Below are 17,804 nucleotides of genomic sequence, written 5' to 3'. Positions count from 1 at the left end.
TCATTTATGAAGGCTGCCCAATCTTGCCACCTGCTTTGTAAGAGAGAGAGAGAGAACAGTAAATTAACATATATTACCTTTATACATTTAAAGAAGTTTTTAAATACTGCACATATAAAGTTCCTTCATTGTTTCCTTGTATTATTACTGTGGTTATGCTGAAATAAGGGGAAGAAGCTTAATTTAGATCTAACGCTCATGCATGTCTCATGTCTCTCGGTTCCACTAATACCTCCTAAAAATGGGGAAAGATTAAGCTCGCTATCTCACCATGTCTTAAATACCTGCACTGCAAGAAGAAGAGGAACTCTGTGCAGCTACACAATGTGGAGAAGAATATTTCAGTCCTGGGCTAACAATAGTTTTCTGAAGAGAATGAACTGGTAATTATCACAGACGGTCAGAGAGAGAGAGAGAGAGAGCTCTGATTCAGTCTAGACTCAAGTTACTGGCCTGAAACCAAGTCTGAGCAAGTAGGCTATGTAAACTAGGGCTGCACTAATCAAGGTATGCAGTTTCTTACAAATAAATGCTTCATGGTTTAAATTGAAAAAATCTATAATTTACGACCATACATATATATATATATATATATATATATATATATATATATATATATATATATATATATATATATATATATATATATATATATATATATATATATATATATATATATATATTAGGGGTGCAATGGTTCAGTCTATGGTTCAGTATTTATCACGGTTTTAGGGTCACGTTTTTGGTACATACATAAATATATTGTTACAATGGGTAACAAACACCTGACAATGTAGCATGGCTTCACACATATGACTGTAGATTTGCATGTTCTCTCATTAATTAAATAAAAGTTGGGCATTTCGAAATTCGCATGTTCAAAAAAATGCTTAAGAAAAATAAAGTGAGAAAATAAATAGGGGTCTGGACACGGACCTTGATCTGCCTGTTAGACACACTGATCTAGGCTATCTTTGCAACAACAGCAAAAAAAAGTCGTCATTCGTTATTTTTTGTGTCAGTCTGAATTTACATTGAGCATTGAGTGCCTGTTAAAACACTGATGCAATGCACTGTTTTGTGTTCTCCTTCACTTGCCCCGCTGAACTCTCAGAAACTCCAGACAAACTCTGACATGTGGGGAAATGTGATTTATATACTACAACAACAACAGATTTATATACTAAGAAGTGATTAGACAGGTCACACACATGTGAAAGGTAATCAGAAGCATACAAAGGAAGAACTTTTTTGCTTTATTGCAGTTGTTTTTATCACCAAACCAATATTAAAAATGCATATTCTGAACTGCGGATCACAGGGTGTACCAAAGCGTGAAAGGACAATGGGACGTTATGATTTTTTACCGAGAACCGTTGCACATCCCTAGTGTGTATATATATATATATATATATATATATATATATATATATATATATATATATATATATATATATATATATATATATATATATATATATATATATATATATATATATATATATATATATATTTATTTATTTATTTATTTTATCAGTTGTATTCTTTAATTATGATTTTGGTCTTTTTTGTAGTTTATGTATGTATAATTAATTATTAATATTACTACTAATAGTACAAATCACAATAATATTAATGTTTTAATGTTTTACAAAATTGCACATTTATTACAAAAAATTTACAACGAACTTGGAAATTAAATTGCATTTTGCTCTTTTTTTTTAATAAATCCATGGTTTTTATTTACAGTATATTAACAGTGGTGTGAAAAAGTGTTTGCCCCCTTGCTGATTTCTCATTTTTATGTTTATTTATTTTTGTGAATTGCATTATGGGATGTTGATCTCTACTCTGTCGACTTTTGATGATAAAAATTCAACTGTACAGTTTAACAAAGTGACTTTTATTGACATTTTAGAAGTTTGAAATACTAGAATGTATTAGAAATAATATCTAAAAAAAATAAGTCTGTAAAAAACACAAAAATGCTGGAAGTTTGTTAATAAAAGTCACTTTTTTAACTTTTCAAGGTTAAAAGTTGTTGGAAGAAAGTTTGAGGTCCCATAATGCAATTCAAAAGCATAAATAAATAAAAACTTGACAAATTTTTTGCATGTTTATCACACTTTATGGTTCAGATCATCAGACAAATTTAAATATTAATCAAAAATTACACAAGCAAACAAGTCATGCAGTTTTGAAATGAAGGTTTTTATCATTAATGGAAAACAAAATACAAAACTAAATAGCCCTGCGTGAAAAAGTGTTTGCCTCCTAAACCTAATAACTGGTTGGGTCACCCTTAGCAGCAACAACTGCAATGAAGTGCTTTTGCTAACTTCTAATGAGTTAGTTTCTCTCATTTGGCCCACTCATCTTTGCAGAATTGTTGTAATCCAGCAACATTGGAGGGTTTTTAAGTATGAACCGCCTATTCAAGGTTATGCAACAGCTACTCAATTGGATTCAGGTCAGGACTTTGACAAGGCCACTCCAAAGTTTCCAATTTTTTTCTAAACTTGCTGGTGTGCTTTGGATTATATTAAGTATATATTTTAAAAACATAAATAATTTTCTCATTTTTAAAATCCAAATAATGCAGCTCTAACATGAACAGATATGTTAACTAGACATACAAGCTCAATTTCAGTTTATGTTTTAATGTTTTCATTAAAACTGTTACAAAGAGCTCTTTAGTGTCCATAAAGGTAAATAAATACATCCAGTGAAGTATAGGAATATAATTATGGTGCATATTTGTAATTAGTACCACTATCTCTGCGTTTTTATTATGGCAGCATGATTATTTTGATATTCTATGTTTGCAGGAACTTCCTGAAGGCATTTCCTCTGATGGGAGAAACGCAGGAGAGAGAGCGTGTGCTGGTGCATTTCTCCAAACGCTTCTGCCACTGCAACCCAGAGGCTCTCACCTCAGAGGGCAAGTTATCATTTATAATATTAAACTGAAAGGTTTAAAATGAACTTTTATGCAGTACTTTGACACACATGAGTTAGGTTACATGTACAAACTCCTACAAACACATAGTAAGTTGTGTGTAGCTGGCATTGAAACATCGGGACTCTTGCTATGACGGCATCTGAAATTAAATTGTTTTCTGGTATAAATATCTAAAAAAAAATGTAATACTTACTACTTGATAAGCAAATAAACATAAATTTAATCTTGGTTTCTGTAAATGTATCAAATTAAGTGAGATAATAAACCTGCCAATTAAAACTTTTTAATTTAAGGGAAAGATATTGTTCATTATTATTAAAATTTCACAGAAAGGTTAATCATTTTGACAATTTAGTATTAATTCTTTTTTATTTCTTTTAACAGATGGTGCTCACACACTGACCTGCGCACTCATGCTTCTCAACACAGACCTGCACGGACATGTATGTATTCAGCAGCTCTTCTCTAAACTTATGCATCTGAACAATAACTGGAATTAACATTATTTATTAGACTCATTATTTGATTCCTCATCAAAATGCTGTAGCTAATACTGAATGTAGGCACAGGAAGAGGAAATGATGGATGGAATGTGATTGTGGATTGAGTAGTGAAATATGGCAGTAATTGGATCTACTATTGGCTGTTCTTTGATCAAATTTGCAGGAACACATTTTAGATTGATCTGGAAACAGACCTCCTTCAGTTGTGACACACATTCGATTAAACTTATAGATTCAATTCAACAAAGCGATCCTAGCATATTGGCCCTGTTTATATCTGGTATTAAACTGCATTTTTGTCAGCCTGATCACAAGGGAATGACACTAGATACTGATGTAATTGCGGTCTAAATTGTTTTGAACCTGACCACTTTTAACCACTTTGTCGAAAACCACTGAATTTATTTTATTTAAAAAAGCAAAAATATACTAGTGGTTCCATTAATTACTTTATTAATTACTTTAATTAATTACTTTATTAATGCCAGAAAGATAAATATACACTGTATTTATCCATAATAATAGTAATATCACTTAAGTGATGTGCGAAAAAACTAAATAAATGGCTATAATTGTCTAAACATTACATCTGTATATTCAAGTTTACTATATATTTTTCATTGACTGAAAATGAGATTTTAATAATCGTCTTCCTGCATTTGATTTCTTGTAGCCTATATAGTCATTAAAGGTGCAGTAGGTGATCTTCCAAAATGCTAAACATTAGCATAATATCTTTGAAAAAACATTTCCTCCCCTGCCGTCCAAAGCCACACCTCCTGAAATTACAAACACGCATATTAAAGATGACAGTAGACAACCCATTAGATCATGTCATTTGCCAGTTAGGAAACTTTATAGTACTTTATAAAATTAAAATTCTGAACAAAAAACTGTATTATATCTAGCATGTTTTCAGTTGTGTAGCAAGCAAAACTTGTCGTAATGTGCAATATTTCATGCATGCAAGGATCGCTGGTCTCACTCTCTCACACGCTTTGTCCAAAAGCACTACTGTTTTCTTTGTAGTTGGCTGGCGGGGTGCAGGAATTACACTTATTACTAAACCATACTTACATGCTATTTCAGTCCAAATATTCAAAGTAGCATGGTAAACAATATAGGGAGCGCGTCACATGCTGTCATTGTTCAAACATTAACCAATGTGAATATAAAACCAACTTCAGCTCAGTTAAGCAGGCTAGGCGGAATACCTCTGTTTACTTCTGTTTTGTTGTTAAACTAAATAAAAATCTACATTATTGATGCTGTAAAACGTACCTCATGAAACTGAAAATATACACATCAATCTATCGCCAAAAGATTTCAGTGGCAACAACACTTCTGTGCATATAACCCATTCATAAAACAACACAATCTACACAAGCTTTGCTTGACTAAAATAGTTTTAAAACAACAGTACCTGTCTAAAAGAAATACTTCAGCCATGATGTCATCCTTCGTTCAGCGTGCAAAAGTAACTCCAATATTGATTCAGGATTTTAAAAGTTTTCATTCAGCATTTGTTTTTACTGCTGTCTCTCTCTCTCTCTTGTGTGCACATGAATGGCTGATCTGTGTGAACGGCTGTGCAGATGTACAAATCTACAATGTTGACATACAGTTTGGGCTACTTATCAGAATTATGGTAATTGTCGGCAAATTTTAATTGGATTAACTTTTTTTGTCTTATGCCTTATCCAGAATGTAAAAATACATATAAATATATTTAGATCATTTACTTTAATCTGTTCTATTGGAATGTGAAGAGACTTTCAATCAGCACAACAAAAATGTTTCTGAAGACAATCCCCTACTGCATCTTTAATGGGCTGTGAATTGTTGTATTTTATGCAAAGCAGTAAAAGCAAAGCAATTTCTGTCACTTAAACAAGACACAGAATCTAATCAGCCCAATTAAAATGTTTTAAAACTGGGTGTTCTAAATTGGTTTTGACCAATAGTTTACATCCGGACTAAAACTATTAAAAATGCTCATTGGAAATAATAAAAAATAGAAATTAGAATGATATATTTTATTTACATTTCTTTCATAAAGTACGTTTTATTGATTTTTACTGCTTGTGCTCTGCTGTTTTAACCGTAAAAGTCTTCAGACAATTGAGTACATCATAATTACTTTTTTTAGTGTACAGTATGTAAATTTCAGTTCATACATAAATACATACATAAAGTTCATACATATAACCACCCATAGACTTCTTGTTATGGTGAAAGTTCTTTAAAGTACACAAAAAGAGACAGGTGTAGTAAGAAATGTGTAATTAAATTAACCAAAATACATCTTAATATGAGGGGAAAAAATAAATAAAGTGGTGACAGTCAGACTTACCCATCATTATTCAACAATATTTGGCTGCATAATGACACGATTGACCAAAAACAACTTTTCATGATGAGTGGGGTATATACACACAGACTTTTAATTTCAGTCAGCCATCCCCAGGGCTTCTGGTGAATAGTCAACCCCTACTAAATCATTGCGTTTGATTTCTTTAAAATTAAATTTATTTTAATTTTAAATTTAGTTTAAAGCACCATGCTTTATATAATAGAAATTAATTTTACTCCAGTATTTTCATTGGAGTTTCTGTGCTAACCTGCTGCTAACGGCGGCATCTTTATTTAAACGGTCTTTCTCTTTTTACGGTTTAACAGCCAAATGGATGCTTAAGTCTATTTAAATTATTATATTTGAATTTCATTACATCATCGATGCTGTAAAAGGAGCCTTATGATCATTGGCTGAAAAACACTAGCTGTGCATGTAGCCCATTGGTGGTAAAGAAAAATATAATGTTGTGTTTGAAGATGAGGTCGATGATGTTAGCTAAGTTAAAAATCTCCTTTTCAAACCCTCTGCACTTAACAGTCTCATTTGTTTTTCTATTAACAAGCCTCTCATTGCTGTGTTTCTGTCAGTAATACAGTTTTTCTATTATAATACAGTCAGTATTATTACAGTTCTTCTGACGTAAACATGTCTCTCTCTCCTCTTTCGCTTCTGTCTTAACTCACTCTGCGGCAGGTGGTAAGTGCTTTCTAACCTCCTCTTTTCTTCTTCTTTGTGTGTTCTCTTTCAATGGCTCTAGGTTTAATGTGTTTTCAGAAGGTTTTCATCCATCATTCGTCGAATATTACTCATGTAAAGTACTGTAGATCAAATTTTCTGTGGTGAAAATCCATACGTGTTGGTTGTGAGGCTCAGTGTTGCTGATGCGATACCGCCATCTGCTGCTAGATTTATGAACTGCATGCACAGTAGTAAATAATAAAAATAAACAAATTTGTATGCTGAATTGCAAAAAAAAATAATGCTTGGATACAGTTCAGGTATATAATTTTGAAATAACCTGCGCAGTTTGTAATATAGTTTATAGGGATTTTATTTTTGGGTTGTTAGATTTGCATGGTTGTATATCCATTTTTTGTGGTGATCAGTGTTGGGTAAGTTACTTCAAAAAATGTACTTGATTACTAATTACATCATTAAACTTGTATTTTAAGTATTTTTAATTACTTTGTCTGAGAAGTAACTCAATTACGCAATAATTAATCTAAATACCTGACCTAAAACACTGTAAAACCCAATTAGTTAGGGTAACTCAAACCGTTTGAGGACACTGATTGCAACAAACCATTTAAGTTCAAAAACTAATCCTAATGAGTACTGTGAACTTAATCCATTTGAGTAAACAAAGCAATTTGAGCACAGTAAAACACGATAAATGAAGAGAACTCAAACCAACTGAGCACTGTAAAACACAATAAGTTATGGCAACTCAAACTGTTTGAGGAAACTGATTGCTACAAACCATTTGAGTAAAAAAAAACTAATTTATATGAGTACTGTGAACTTAGTCCGTTTAAGTTGAAGTAATGAGGTATTTAATGAAATCATTACCTTCAACAACGAGTTCAAAACTCTTTTCAAATGAGTAGAATTAACTTTCAGTCAATTTTAAGTTAACTACACTCATTTCATTTGATAAAGTTGACTGTTGGGTTTTACAGTGTACTTAAAATCCATATCTCAACGCATATATAGAAATCAAACTCTTTTGATTTGAGTCAAACAGAAACATTTAGTTTTATCTTTTAAAAATGAACACTTTAAAGCTTAAGAATGTTTCAAATTAATGTTATAATTATTATTATTATTAATTATTTATAACGTTTCATACATATGTCATATATTGACAAATTTCATTGTTTCCTATGAATGTGCCCAGTGTTGGTCAAATCTAGCAACCTTTAGTTGAACAAAATTGGGTTGTTTTGCAAAATATATGAATAACAAAAAATATATGCATATCTACATAATTATTTTGCTTTTCTGAATATACACTATATATTTGAATGAACTCATTTAAATTTTTTTTGAGATAAACTTTTTTTCTTAAGCATGTTTAATCATCCTAATAATTGTAACCTTATATGCTTCTATATATTCTATATATTTAAAATATTTATATAACAAACAATGTATACTTTACTTTTTTAGCTGAAATGTAATTTTTACTGTGTAGCTACTTACACCCAAGATTGCCGGTGATATATATTTACAAAAGCTTGCCGTATTTTTGCAATATTCCAGAGATCACGGTTGTTAGTGACTTTTTAAAAGACCGGGGAGAAATTGAAACGGGTGCTCCAGTTTCCCCCACAAGTCCAAAAACATGTGGTATAGGTGAATTGGATAGGCTAAAATTTCCGTAGTGTATGTGTGTGAATAAGTGTGTTCATTCCGCTGTGGTGACCCCAGATTAATGAAGGGACTAAGCCGAAAAGAAAATGAATTCACAAGGAAACGTAACTATTTTACGTTTTGTCAGTTTAGTGGCTAATAAAATTCGTAATTCGAGTTCAGTCGTACAAAAAGACGTGGCACCCAACCCCACCCCTAAATCCAACCGTCATTGGGGATAAGCAGATTGTTCTATCTTCATACGAATTAGCCACTAAATCAAAAAGTTATGAATTGCCGTGAGATTGTGTTGGATTTTTAGATTCATACACAAAGCCTCGAAAATGATGTATATTTCTCTATATGTAAACTTAAAAAATTGCATGTGATGTTTGTTCAAACTACTTATTTAAAATGTGCTGAAACAACACAATTCTTGAGTTTTTTGGCAAGGAAACTTAATTGTTTTATGTTCAATTCATTTCAATTTGTAAGAAGTGATAAGCTAACTTAATTCCTTCATGTTGTTCAAGCTTATATCGATTGTGTGGAACATTTTTTTACAGTGACTTTTCACAATAAACGTGATGCACTAATGCCATTTAATGCCATTCAGAACATCTTACCTACTCAATAGCAACACCCTGGCAACCTCAACTCTCTTGTATTGTGATTTTTTACATGTACAGTATAAGTCTTTGTGCTGTGTATAATTACAGTTGTGTTGTAGACTTTGCTTTTATAATTAAAGGTGCTGTATGTAAGTGTGACACCCAGTGGTTGAACTAGTAATTGCATTCCTAGTTCAAAATACACGCAAATACAGGTTGTCAGATTTATGACATCAATAGCAGTGTGTCTGACTATCGAGCCTAAAGGCTGATTTAAGTCGTGTTCTAAATAAAAGCAATGGCACTCGATAGAAGGAATATTTTATATATTAAAAGCAGTTTTTGTTCTAACCAACACCTGAAATTTATATTTTAGAAACGGCTTTTATCACTTGCAGATGAAAAGCGGGATAAATTGACAATACTCACTTCAGGTACACCTCATGTGCTTTATTCAGTGTTAAATGCTAATAATGTGAGATTGCCATATTACATGACATTTATTGCCATACTACTGAAATTTATTTCCATACTACTGCCATACTACAACAGCATATAGTTCACCTCAAACCGTTTGAAATTGAACTTTAGAACTGTGACTCAGTGTAAACCAACACCTATCAGTGATTCAGCGTGTACATTTAGTAATGTTGAAGAGGTTTAATATGTATTAATTAGATTATAAACCTTACCATTTAGTTTAAGTGCAGTAAGTGCACTATTCTGTGCTTCTGAATGGCTGTATTTACATTTCTGTCGTGTTTCGTCTGATGCAAACAGACAAATTGCTTATCACTGCAAATCTCGACACGTAGCGTGTTGTTAGGACATGGGGTTATAATGTGACCTGCTCACCTAATGTTTATGTGCGTAATATTTATATTACTTGTTAATTAATAACCACCTTCTGTGGAACTCTGAATCTGCGTCTCATTTCGGAGTCTGCTACTGTCCACCAGAGGTCGCATTTCAGTCGCAGACACATAAACACGGGTAAAAGAACCAAAACAAAGACAGACATTCCGGCACGCAACGCTCATTTTTAAAGTAGAATATCTGACTTTAGCATTGTTTTTCAGATAAACAAGAACGTGTTTCCTTAAATATCTGCTAGCATATTATGGTGTTTTTATGCTTTAGATGAGTCAAAAACTTACATACAGCACCTTTAAAGCTCTTTTTAGAATGATATATTGATCATTGTTGTAATCTGTGTGTTTTTGAAACCATTTTTAGCAGTTTTACTGACTAAACTGTACTAAAATGCATTGTTGTTAGTGAATGTTTAATAAAAACTAGCATATGATACCCATAGAGAATATAAGCTGTATTTCTTTCTCCTTTAGTCTTAAAATAAATCTTGTGAAGGGCATGATGGGGATTAAATAGCCCAGCCGTTTTCTTCAGTTGAGATTCACAGTCTTCACGGTTTTAATTATATCACTGCATAATTTAACAATTTAGTTTCAAGACAAACGGCAGACAAAAATGCTTTGCAGGGACACAATTCCTTCACTCCCATGTTTGAAAAGTAATCTCCAATTAGTCTGTTGTTTTTGGTCAATGGTATTATGTTAGTAATTGACATTATGAGCACATCATTAGCATTGTTGTAACACTTTTGTTATGTAATTGTATTGCAGAATATCGGGAAGAAGATGTCTTGCCAGCAGTTCATTAGCAATCTAGACGGCCTTGACGACGGCAAAGATTTTCCCAAAGAATTGCTCAAGGTAACACAGCAGATGTATACTCGCTTACTAGCTTGTTTTCTATGATATATTGCCTAGTCAAAAAACTTTGGATTTAATTAAGCTAATTCTTCAGAGTACTGATTCTTCATTTCAGTGAATAATATGTCTCTATCATGTTATGTGTTTGTTAACACTTCTTCTGTCACTGTCTGAAGCAGTGTGTGGCTCTTTGTTTTTTTTAATGCAGACAATAAATGGCATGGTCACATTCCAGGATCACTATGTCAAGATTCATCAGGCTCATATTGCATAAAAAGGCTTTATTCCAGGACATATTTGGGTGTAGACTCTACATAGTGGTTCTCCTTGGGGTCATATAGTGACCCTCTTTAGCTTTTATTACAGTGTGCATTCATCGTGGGATTACTATAAGATGTAATAACAGATTTTATTTCTATTAGTTGCTTTCATTTTTGGAGAATGAAAATAAAGCCTTCTGTCACAATCTTGGCTATGTCATGCTGGAATATGACATTGAATATGTCTTTTGGCATTGTTTGGTAACACTTTATTTGAATGGGGTGTTTATGAACAACCTTTGAATGTGAATGAGATTTTATGCATGAGTATGACAACTGTTATTAAGAGTCATTTGAACAGTCATGTCATTTTCAATACAAAGATGACATTAGCTATGTTTCCATTCAAAGATTTATGCGCAAAACAGGAATATTGCATAAAAGACATGCAAATAAATCAACATTTCCATCCAATGAGTCAAAGAGAACAAAATTGTCACTTCCTGATTAACTGGTGCCAAATATCAAAACTAAAAATGGAACTTCCTGCAGTAGGAGAAGCTGCGTGAATCTTTTTTTATTTAATAAATTCCTTGCACCTCAGAAGACATTGCAGACATGCAATGAACATGTGGTGATCTTTTTAGCTCTCTCCAGAGATGCTCAATTGGATTTAAGTCAGGGCTCTGGCTGGGCCATTCAAGGAGAAGGTTTCTGCATTGATCTTTCTCTCGATTGCAACCAGTCGTCCTGTCCCTGCAGCTGAAAAACCTCCCCACAGCATGTTGCTGCCACCACCATGCTTCACTGTTGGGACTGTATTGGACAAGTGATGAGCAGTGCCTGGTTTTCTCCACACATCCCGCTTAGAATTAGGACAAAAAAAAGAACTTTTAGCAAATGGCTGCAATATAACAAAGACTGAAAAATATTTTAAGGGGTCTGAATCCTTTCCATACCCACTGTACATATAATATACCAGAAACAAATTAAGCACTGTAATGAGTTTTAAGACTTAAATATTTGTCTTTATTTTCATGACGACCAGCGAAGAGGGAAAAAAGATATATCTTCTAAAAAAACCATGCATGTTTAGCATGTGTAATAGGGTGTAATAGAGTCACATATTTATACTATTAGTTTTTTCTGTATTGTTTTTTTTTTCCATTTCAATACAGATATTTGCAGTAATGAACCTTTTTTTTTATTCTAAAAAAGAATCTGATCAAAAGACCTCAAGGACCTAAGAAAAGAATATCTGTTTATCAGTGTTGCCAAATATTTTGGAGCGAGTCCATTTAAAGACTTAAAAAACAAACTAAAAGTTTATATTTAATTCTAAATTGAACTGGCGGCCATATAAGAGATAGCAAAATCAGGCAAATATGGCCATGTTTTTGAATGCCAGCAAGCAATCTTAGTGCCGAATTTTGTACTGACAGTAACCGAGCCAGAATTTTCTGGCTAACTCCCAGATAAAGGCAGTCACAGTAGTCTAGGTGTAAAAAAAAAAAGCATGAATACCATGTCTCCATGTCATTGAATGACAGAAATTACTTCACTTAAAAAAACAGGACTTTACCACAGAATTTATGTGCTTGTCAAATTTAAAATCAGAATTAAATAATACACTTAGATTTTTTTTATGGGATATTCCAAAATAAGCATAAAAAAGTGTTGGATTGAAACATAGCTATTCTTGCGCTACTTTGAGGTCATACACCAATCAAAAGTTACATACCTAACTAAACACAGTAAAACACTCATTAAAACAAGATAGATACAGCTAGGGAACCAATCAGAACAAGACACGTGAACAAAGAGATCACTTGACAAGGAAACTAAATAAAACAATATACCAAAAATATACTGAATTGTGACTTCAAAACAGAGGTACAGTTGAAGTCATAATTATTAGCAATATTATTAGCTCCCTTAAGCAGTATATTTTTTTTAGATTTTCTACAGAACAAACCATCATTATACAATGACCTGGCTAATTACCCTAACTTGCCAAGTTACCCCAACTAACTTAGTTAAGCCTTTAAATTGCATTTTAAGCTGTATACCGGTGTCTTGAAAAACATCTAGTAAATATAATGTACGGTCATCATGGCAAAGATAAAAGAAATCAGTTATTAAAACTATTATATTTAGAAATGTGTTGAAAAAAATCTACTTTCCATTAAACAGAAATTGGGAGAAATAATATACAGGGGGAGGGGGTAATAATTTAGACTTTAACTGTATGTGAACCCTCGTATTTGTATATTAATACACTCCTAGGGCTCAATAATATAGACGCAAAATCTAAAGTGCAAGGCGCAAAAAAACATTAAGGACGTGCTTAAATTAGGGTTGGGTTGATCCACGATGCCATCGTCCATCACGACATCACGATGCTGAGCTGACATCGCTGATCCCCGTCGCAAACCTGCTTTGCGAAAAATACACACTGTGGCCCCGTTTACACTAATACGTCTTATCAGGTAACGTGTCACAACGTCAGTACACTGCTTTAGTCTTTAGCTTTCACGCTTGTACTTAATAATTTTAGCCAAAACCTTAGATACTGTTGGTTGGTTCCTGTTGGTTGTGCACCTTTTTTACCAACCAAGTTTGTCGACGTCATTATAACGACACAGATTACGCTACCTACTTATGCCAGAGTCCCACAGAAAAAGTGATTGACAGGAGGTAATTTGTGTGTAACTGATTTGGTTATGGGTAAAACAACGACCATGCAGGTCAGGTAGTTGAAACGGTAGGCTACAAATAAATAATTCGTTATTTACATGGCTGACTTTGTAAGTGGAAAAACTGAACCCTTCACTAGTGAGAAAACAGTCAAACAGATAATCTGCACCGCGATGATAAAGATCGAGCCTCCTTCATTCGGCCTCTTTACTTTCTCTTTACTTTACTTTTACTCTTTACTCCTTTACATTCGTGTATAAGGAAACAGTGGAAACTCACTCCACTTAAGACTTCAATTAGTCTACATATTTAATTTACTTTGTTAAGTGCAAAGATTTGTTTCAAAACTATTTCTAAATTCAGTTCTAATTTCCAGAAAACAAATAAATGAACAATAATAACGAAGTGTGGTCAAAACACTGAGTTATATCCAAACACACATCCTATTCTTATGCCCCATATGGTGATGCATACTTCTCCAAAACCTGAGAGGAGGACAAATCTAAACTTGTTTTTATTAAAACAAATATAAATATGCATATAATAAATAATTCTGCTAATAATAATAACATTATACAAATGCAAATTGTCATGAATAAACTGAAAAAGCCCCCCGAGATGAGGCATGGAGACAGTGGTTTTTACTTTTTGTATTTTTAATATTTTGTATTTTAATCCTTTATTTTTTTCATGTGTAAAGATATGTGTGTATTGCTGTACATCCTGTGTGTATTAAGCAATGTATAAGCTTTTGGACCCACATAGGCACATAACTAATGCACTCTGTGCTGGACTTTAGACCTGCTTTTACTTGGTCAATGACACGGTCTATTTTAGTTCCTTAAAATAGCAACGTAACAACAATGCGTCTTAACACACCAGACCAGCACACCTATGAGTCCAAAAAAAAGTGCAAAACATGAAAATTACAGCTGCAATGGTCTGAAAATAGCAACAAATCGCACCAAGATTAGATTAGATTAGATTAGATTCAACTTTATTGTCATTACACATGTACAAGTACAAGGCAACGAAATGCAGTTTAGGTCTAACCAGCAGTGCAATAGCAGCAAGTGCAGGATACAGGTATAAGTTATAAAGTGCAGTTATAGAAAAACTATGGTGATATTTACAGATGGATGTACTATGAACATTATATACAGGTTGTATTAGCTATAAACAGAGATTTGCATAAATGAATATATGTACATGATGCTATTAATAATCAGGAGTGGCAGATAGATAAACATAATTACAAATTACAAATGTCCATGTGCTGTGGGTATGTACAGTTCAAGTAAATGAATCAGTGCAATGAATATGTGCAAACTTTAAATGTGCAAATGTTAAATAGTGCAGTGATTGTGAGGAGTATAAGTTAGAGGAGTGTGGGGGGTGTATTGGGGGGGCAAAAGAGTCAGTGAGGGGCAGAGTTCAAAAGGAAGACAGCTCTGGGGAAAAAGCTGTTCCTCAGTCTGCTGGTTTTTGTCCGGGGGAGCCTGAAGCGCCTGCCGGAAGGCAGGAGAGAGAACAGTCTGTGAGCAGGGTGAGAGGTGTCCTTAAGAATACTGCGTGCTCGGCGCAGACAGTGTTTCTTCTGGATGTCCTCAATGGCTGGCAGTGTAGTCCCTGTGATGCGTTGGGCAGTTTTTACCACCCGCTGCAGTGCCTTACGCTCAGCAACAGAGCAGCTTCCATACCAGACTGTGACGCAGTTGGTCAGGATGCTTTCTATTGTGCAGCGGTAGAAGTTCACCAGGACGGCTGATGAAAGCTGGTTCTTCTTAAGTTGCCTCGAGAAGAATAGGCGCTGATGAGCCTTCTTGACCAGGCTGGAGGTGTTGGTGGTCCAGGAAAGGTCCTTAGAGATGTGGGTACCCAGGAACTTGAAGGATGAGACAGGCTCCACGGCCATCCCGTTAATGTGGATGGGATCATGCGAGCCTGTTCGTCCCTTCCTGAAGTCCACAATGAGCTCCTTGGTCTTGCTGGTGTTAAGGAGCAGATTATTGTCGGTGCACCAAGTGGCCAGATGCTGTATCTCCTCCCTGTAGGCAGTCTCATCATTATTGCTGATTAGACCAATCACTGTGGTGTCATCTGCAAATTTGATGATGGTGTTGGATCTGTTCACAGGCCTACAGACGATGGTAAAAAGGGAGTAGAGGAAGGGGCTCAGCACGCAGCCCTGTGGTACACCAGTGTTGAGTGTGATGGTGGTGGAGCAGATGTGGCCTGATCTAACATTCTGAGGTCTGTTAGTCAGAAAGTCCATAACCCAGTTGCAGAGAGATGTGTCGATATCCAGGTCTCTGAGTTTGATCAGTAGCTTAGAGGGTATGACAGTGTTGAATGCTGAGCTGAAGTCAACAAACAGCATTCGTGCATAAGTGTTTTTATTGTCCAGGTGTGTGAGGACAGAGTGCAGTGCTATGGAGACGGCATCTTCTGTGCTCCTGTTGCCACGGTAGGCAAACTGATGTGGGTCCAGTGTGGATGGCAGAGAGTCTTTCAGATGTGCCAGGACCAACCGCTCGAAGCACTTCATGATGATGGGTGTGAGTGCTACAGGGCGGTAGTCATTCAGGCATGTTGGGCTGGAGTGTTTGGGCACCGGCACAATAGAGGTGGTTTTAAAGCATGTTGGCACAGTTGCTAGGTTAAGTGACAGGTTGAAAATGTCTGTGAATACCCCAGCGAGCTGTTCTGCACATGCTTTGAGGACGCGCCCAGGGATACCGTCTGGTCCAGCAGCCTTACGCACATTGATCCGACTCAGTGCGGTGTAGACTTCTGAGGAGGTGAGTGTGATAGGTGAGTGGTCGGTTGAGGTAGTGTTCCTGGTGTAGGGTTCTGTATTGTCTCTTTCAAAGCGGGCATAAAAGTCATTTAGCTCGTTCAAGAAGGAGACATTTGTGGCTGTGGGGGTGGACTGGCTGGGTTTGTAGTTGCTGATGGCCTGGATGCCCTGCCACATGCGCCGAGGATCAGAGTTGGAAAAGTGCTCCTCTAGCTTTAGCTTGTAGCAGTGCATGGCCTTTTTGATGCCCCTCTTCAGATTAGCCCTGGAAGTGCTGTAGGCCTGTGCATCCCCTGATCTGAAGGCAGTGTTGCGTGCCTTCAGCAGGAGGCGCACCTCCTTGTTCATCCATGGCTTTTGATTTGGGTATGTGGTGATCTGTTTCTGGGTTGTAACACTGTCTATGGTGGTGTTGATATATTCCAGAACAGAGGAAGTGTAACTGTCAATGTCTGTGTGAGAGCCACATGTGGCCTGGGAAGCAAACATACTCCAGTCTGTGTGTTCAAACCTGTCCTGGAGTGTGGAGTCCACCCCCGCTGGCCACACTTTGATGGTCCTTACTGATGGCTTCACACGGTTGACGATGGGTGAGTATTTGGGGGTGAGAAACAAACAAAGGTGATCTGATTGACCCAAGTGGGGGAGGGGGGTCACAGCGTATGCTTCAGCCATGTTTGTGTAAACTTGGTCTAAAGTTTTGTTTCCCCTTGTGTGGCAGAACATGTTCTGATGGAATTTGGGGAGCACTGTTTTTAAGTTTGAGTGATTAAAATCCCCCGCAACAATAAAACCCGTCTTTGTTTACGTTCTCTGCGCCGCCTTCGAGCACTTCCGCCCGGCCGTGTAGGGCTGTGAGGCCCGGGTGTTCTGGCGATCTCAGGGATGAGTCGAAGATTGTTAATAAAACTGTCCGGAGTGCACAAACCAATATCCAAGATGTCCTGTCGGGTGTACGATGTAAAGGCACTGCTGTTCTGTACGAACAGACCCGAAATGAGCAGGAATAATACCGCAAAATTGCAGAAACTGGAGAGACGCTGGGCTTCGCGAACTGAACGCGCCGCCATCTTGTGCCTTATTGCACCGGGTCCAATGTCTACAATAGTGACAGAGTATGATTTCATCGTATGATTAAAACGGACTGATTTCACTAAACTACACTATAAACAAAATAACTGTATAGTCTGCATGGTACAGTATGATTGCATTTATGTAAGCCACAAAGACACATTAGATTCAATAGCTTATTCTTCCATGTGTTCTGTCCTATACGGCCGGTGGCTCACTCAATCTGTGTAGTTGTGGTGTTTCAGACTCAGGGTATTAACAGTCTCATATGTCTCTGTCCTGGTTTAGGTGCTCTATAACTCAATAAAGAACGAGAAGCTGGAGTGGGCGATGTGAGTATCCAATATCATCCTCAGGAGTCAGGAGCGCTTACATTTATCATGTGACTTCTGGGGCTAATCTGCGTGTAATGTGCGCAGTACCTGCACACAGGCATTAATGCCGTTAATCCGCTCTGTT

At 35.6% G+C, this 17,804-nt stretch overlaps 1 protein-coding gene across 3 annotated transcripts in view; it reads left to right on the top strand.

Moving 5' to 3' along the window:
• Nucleotides 1-17,804, top strand: part of psd2 (pleckstrin and Sec7 domain containing 2) — a 126,898-nt gene that overhangs the window by 92,712 nt on the left and 16,382 nt on the right. For all 3 annotated transcript variants that reach the window (XM_056471728.1, XM_056471729.1, XM_056471730.1), the window contains 4 exons: nt 2,829-2,941; nt 3,347-3,405; nt 10,428-10,517; nt 17,634-17,677. In XM_056471728.1, coding sequence (XP_056327703.1) covers nt 2,829-2,941; nt 3,347-3,405; nt 10,428-10,517; nt 17,634-17,677 — 306 coding nt within the window. The remainder of the gene's footprint in view (nt 1-2,828; nt 2,942-3,346; nt 3,406-10,427; nt 10,518-17,633; nt 17,678-17,804) is intronic.

This window comes from Danio aesculapii, chromosome 14 (assembly GCF_903798145.1).
Source record: "Danio aesculapii chromosome 14, fDanAes4.1, whole genome shotgun sequence".
Classification (NCBI taxonomy): Eukaryota; Metazoa; Chordata; class Actinopteri; order Cypriniformes; family Danionidae; genus Danio; species Danio aesculapii.
The sequence above is the reverse complement of the archived record's forward strand: the minus strand, read 5'-3'. Positions and strand labels throughout refer to the sequence as shown.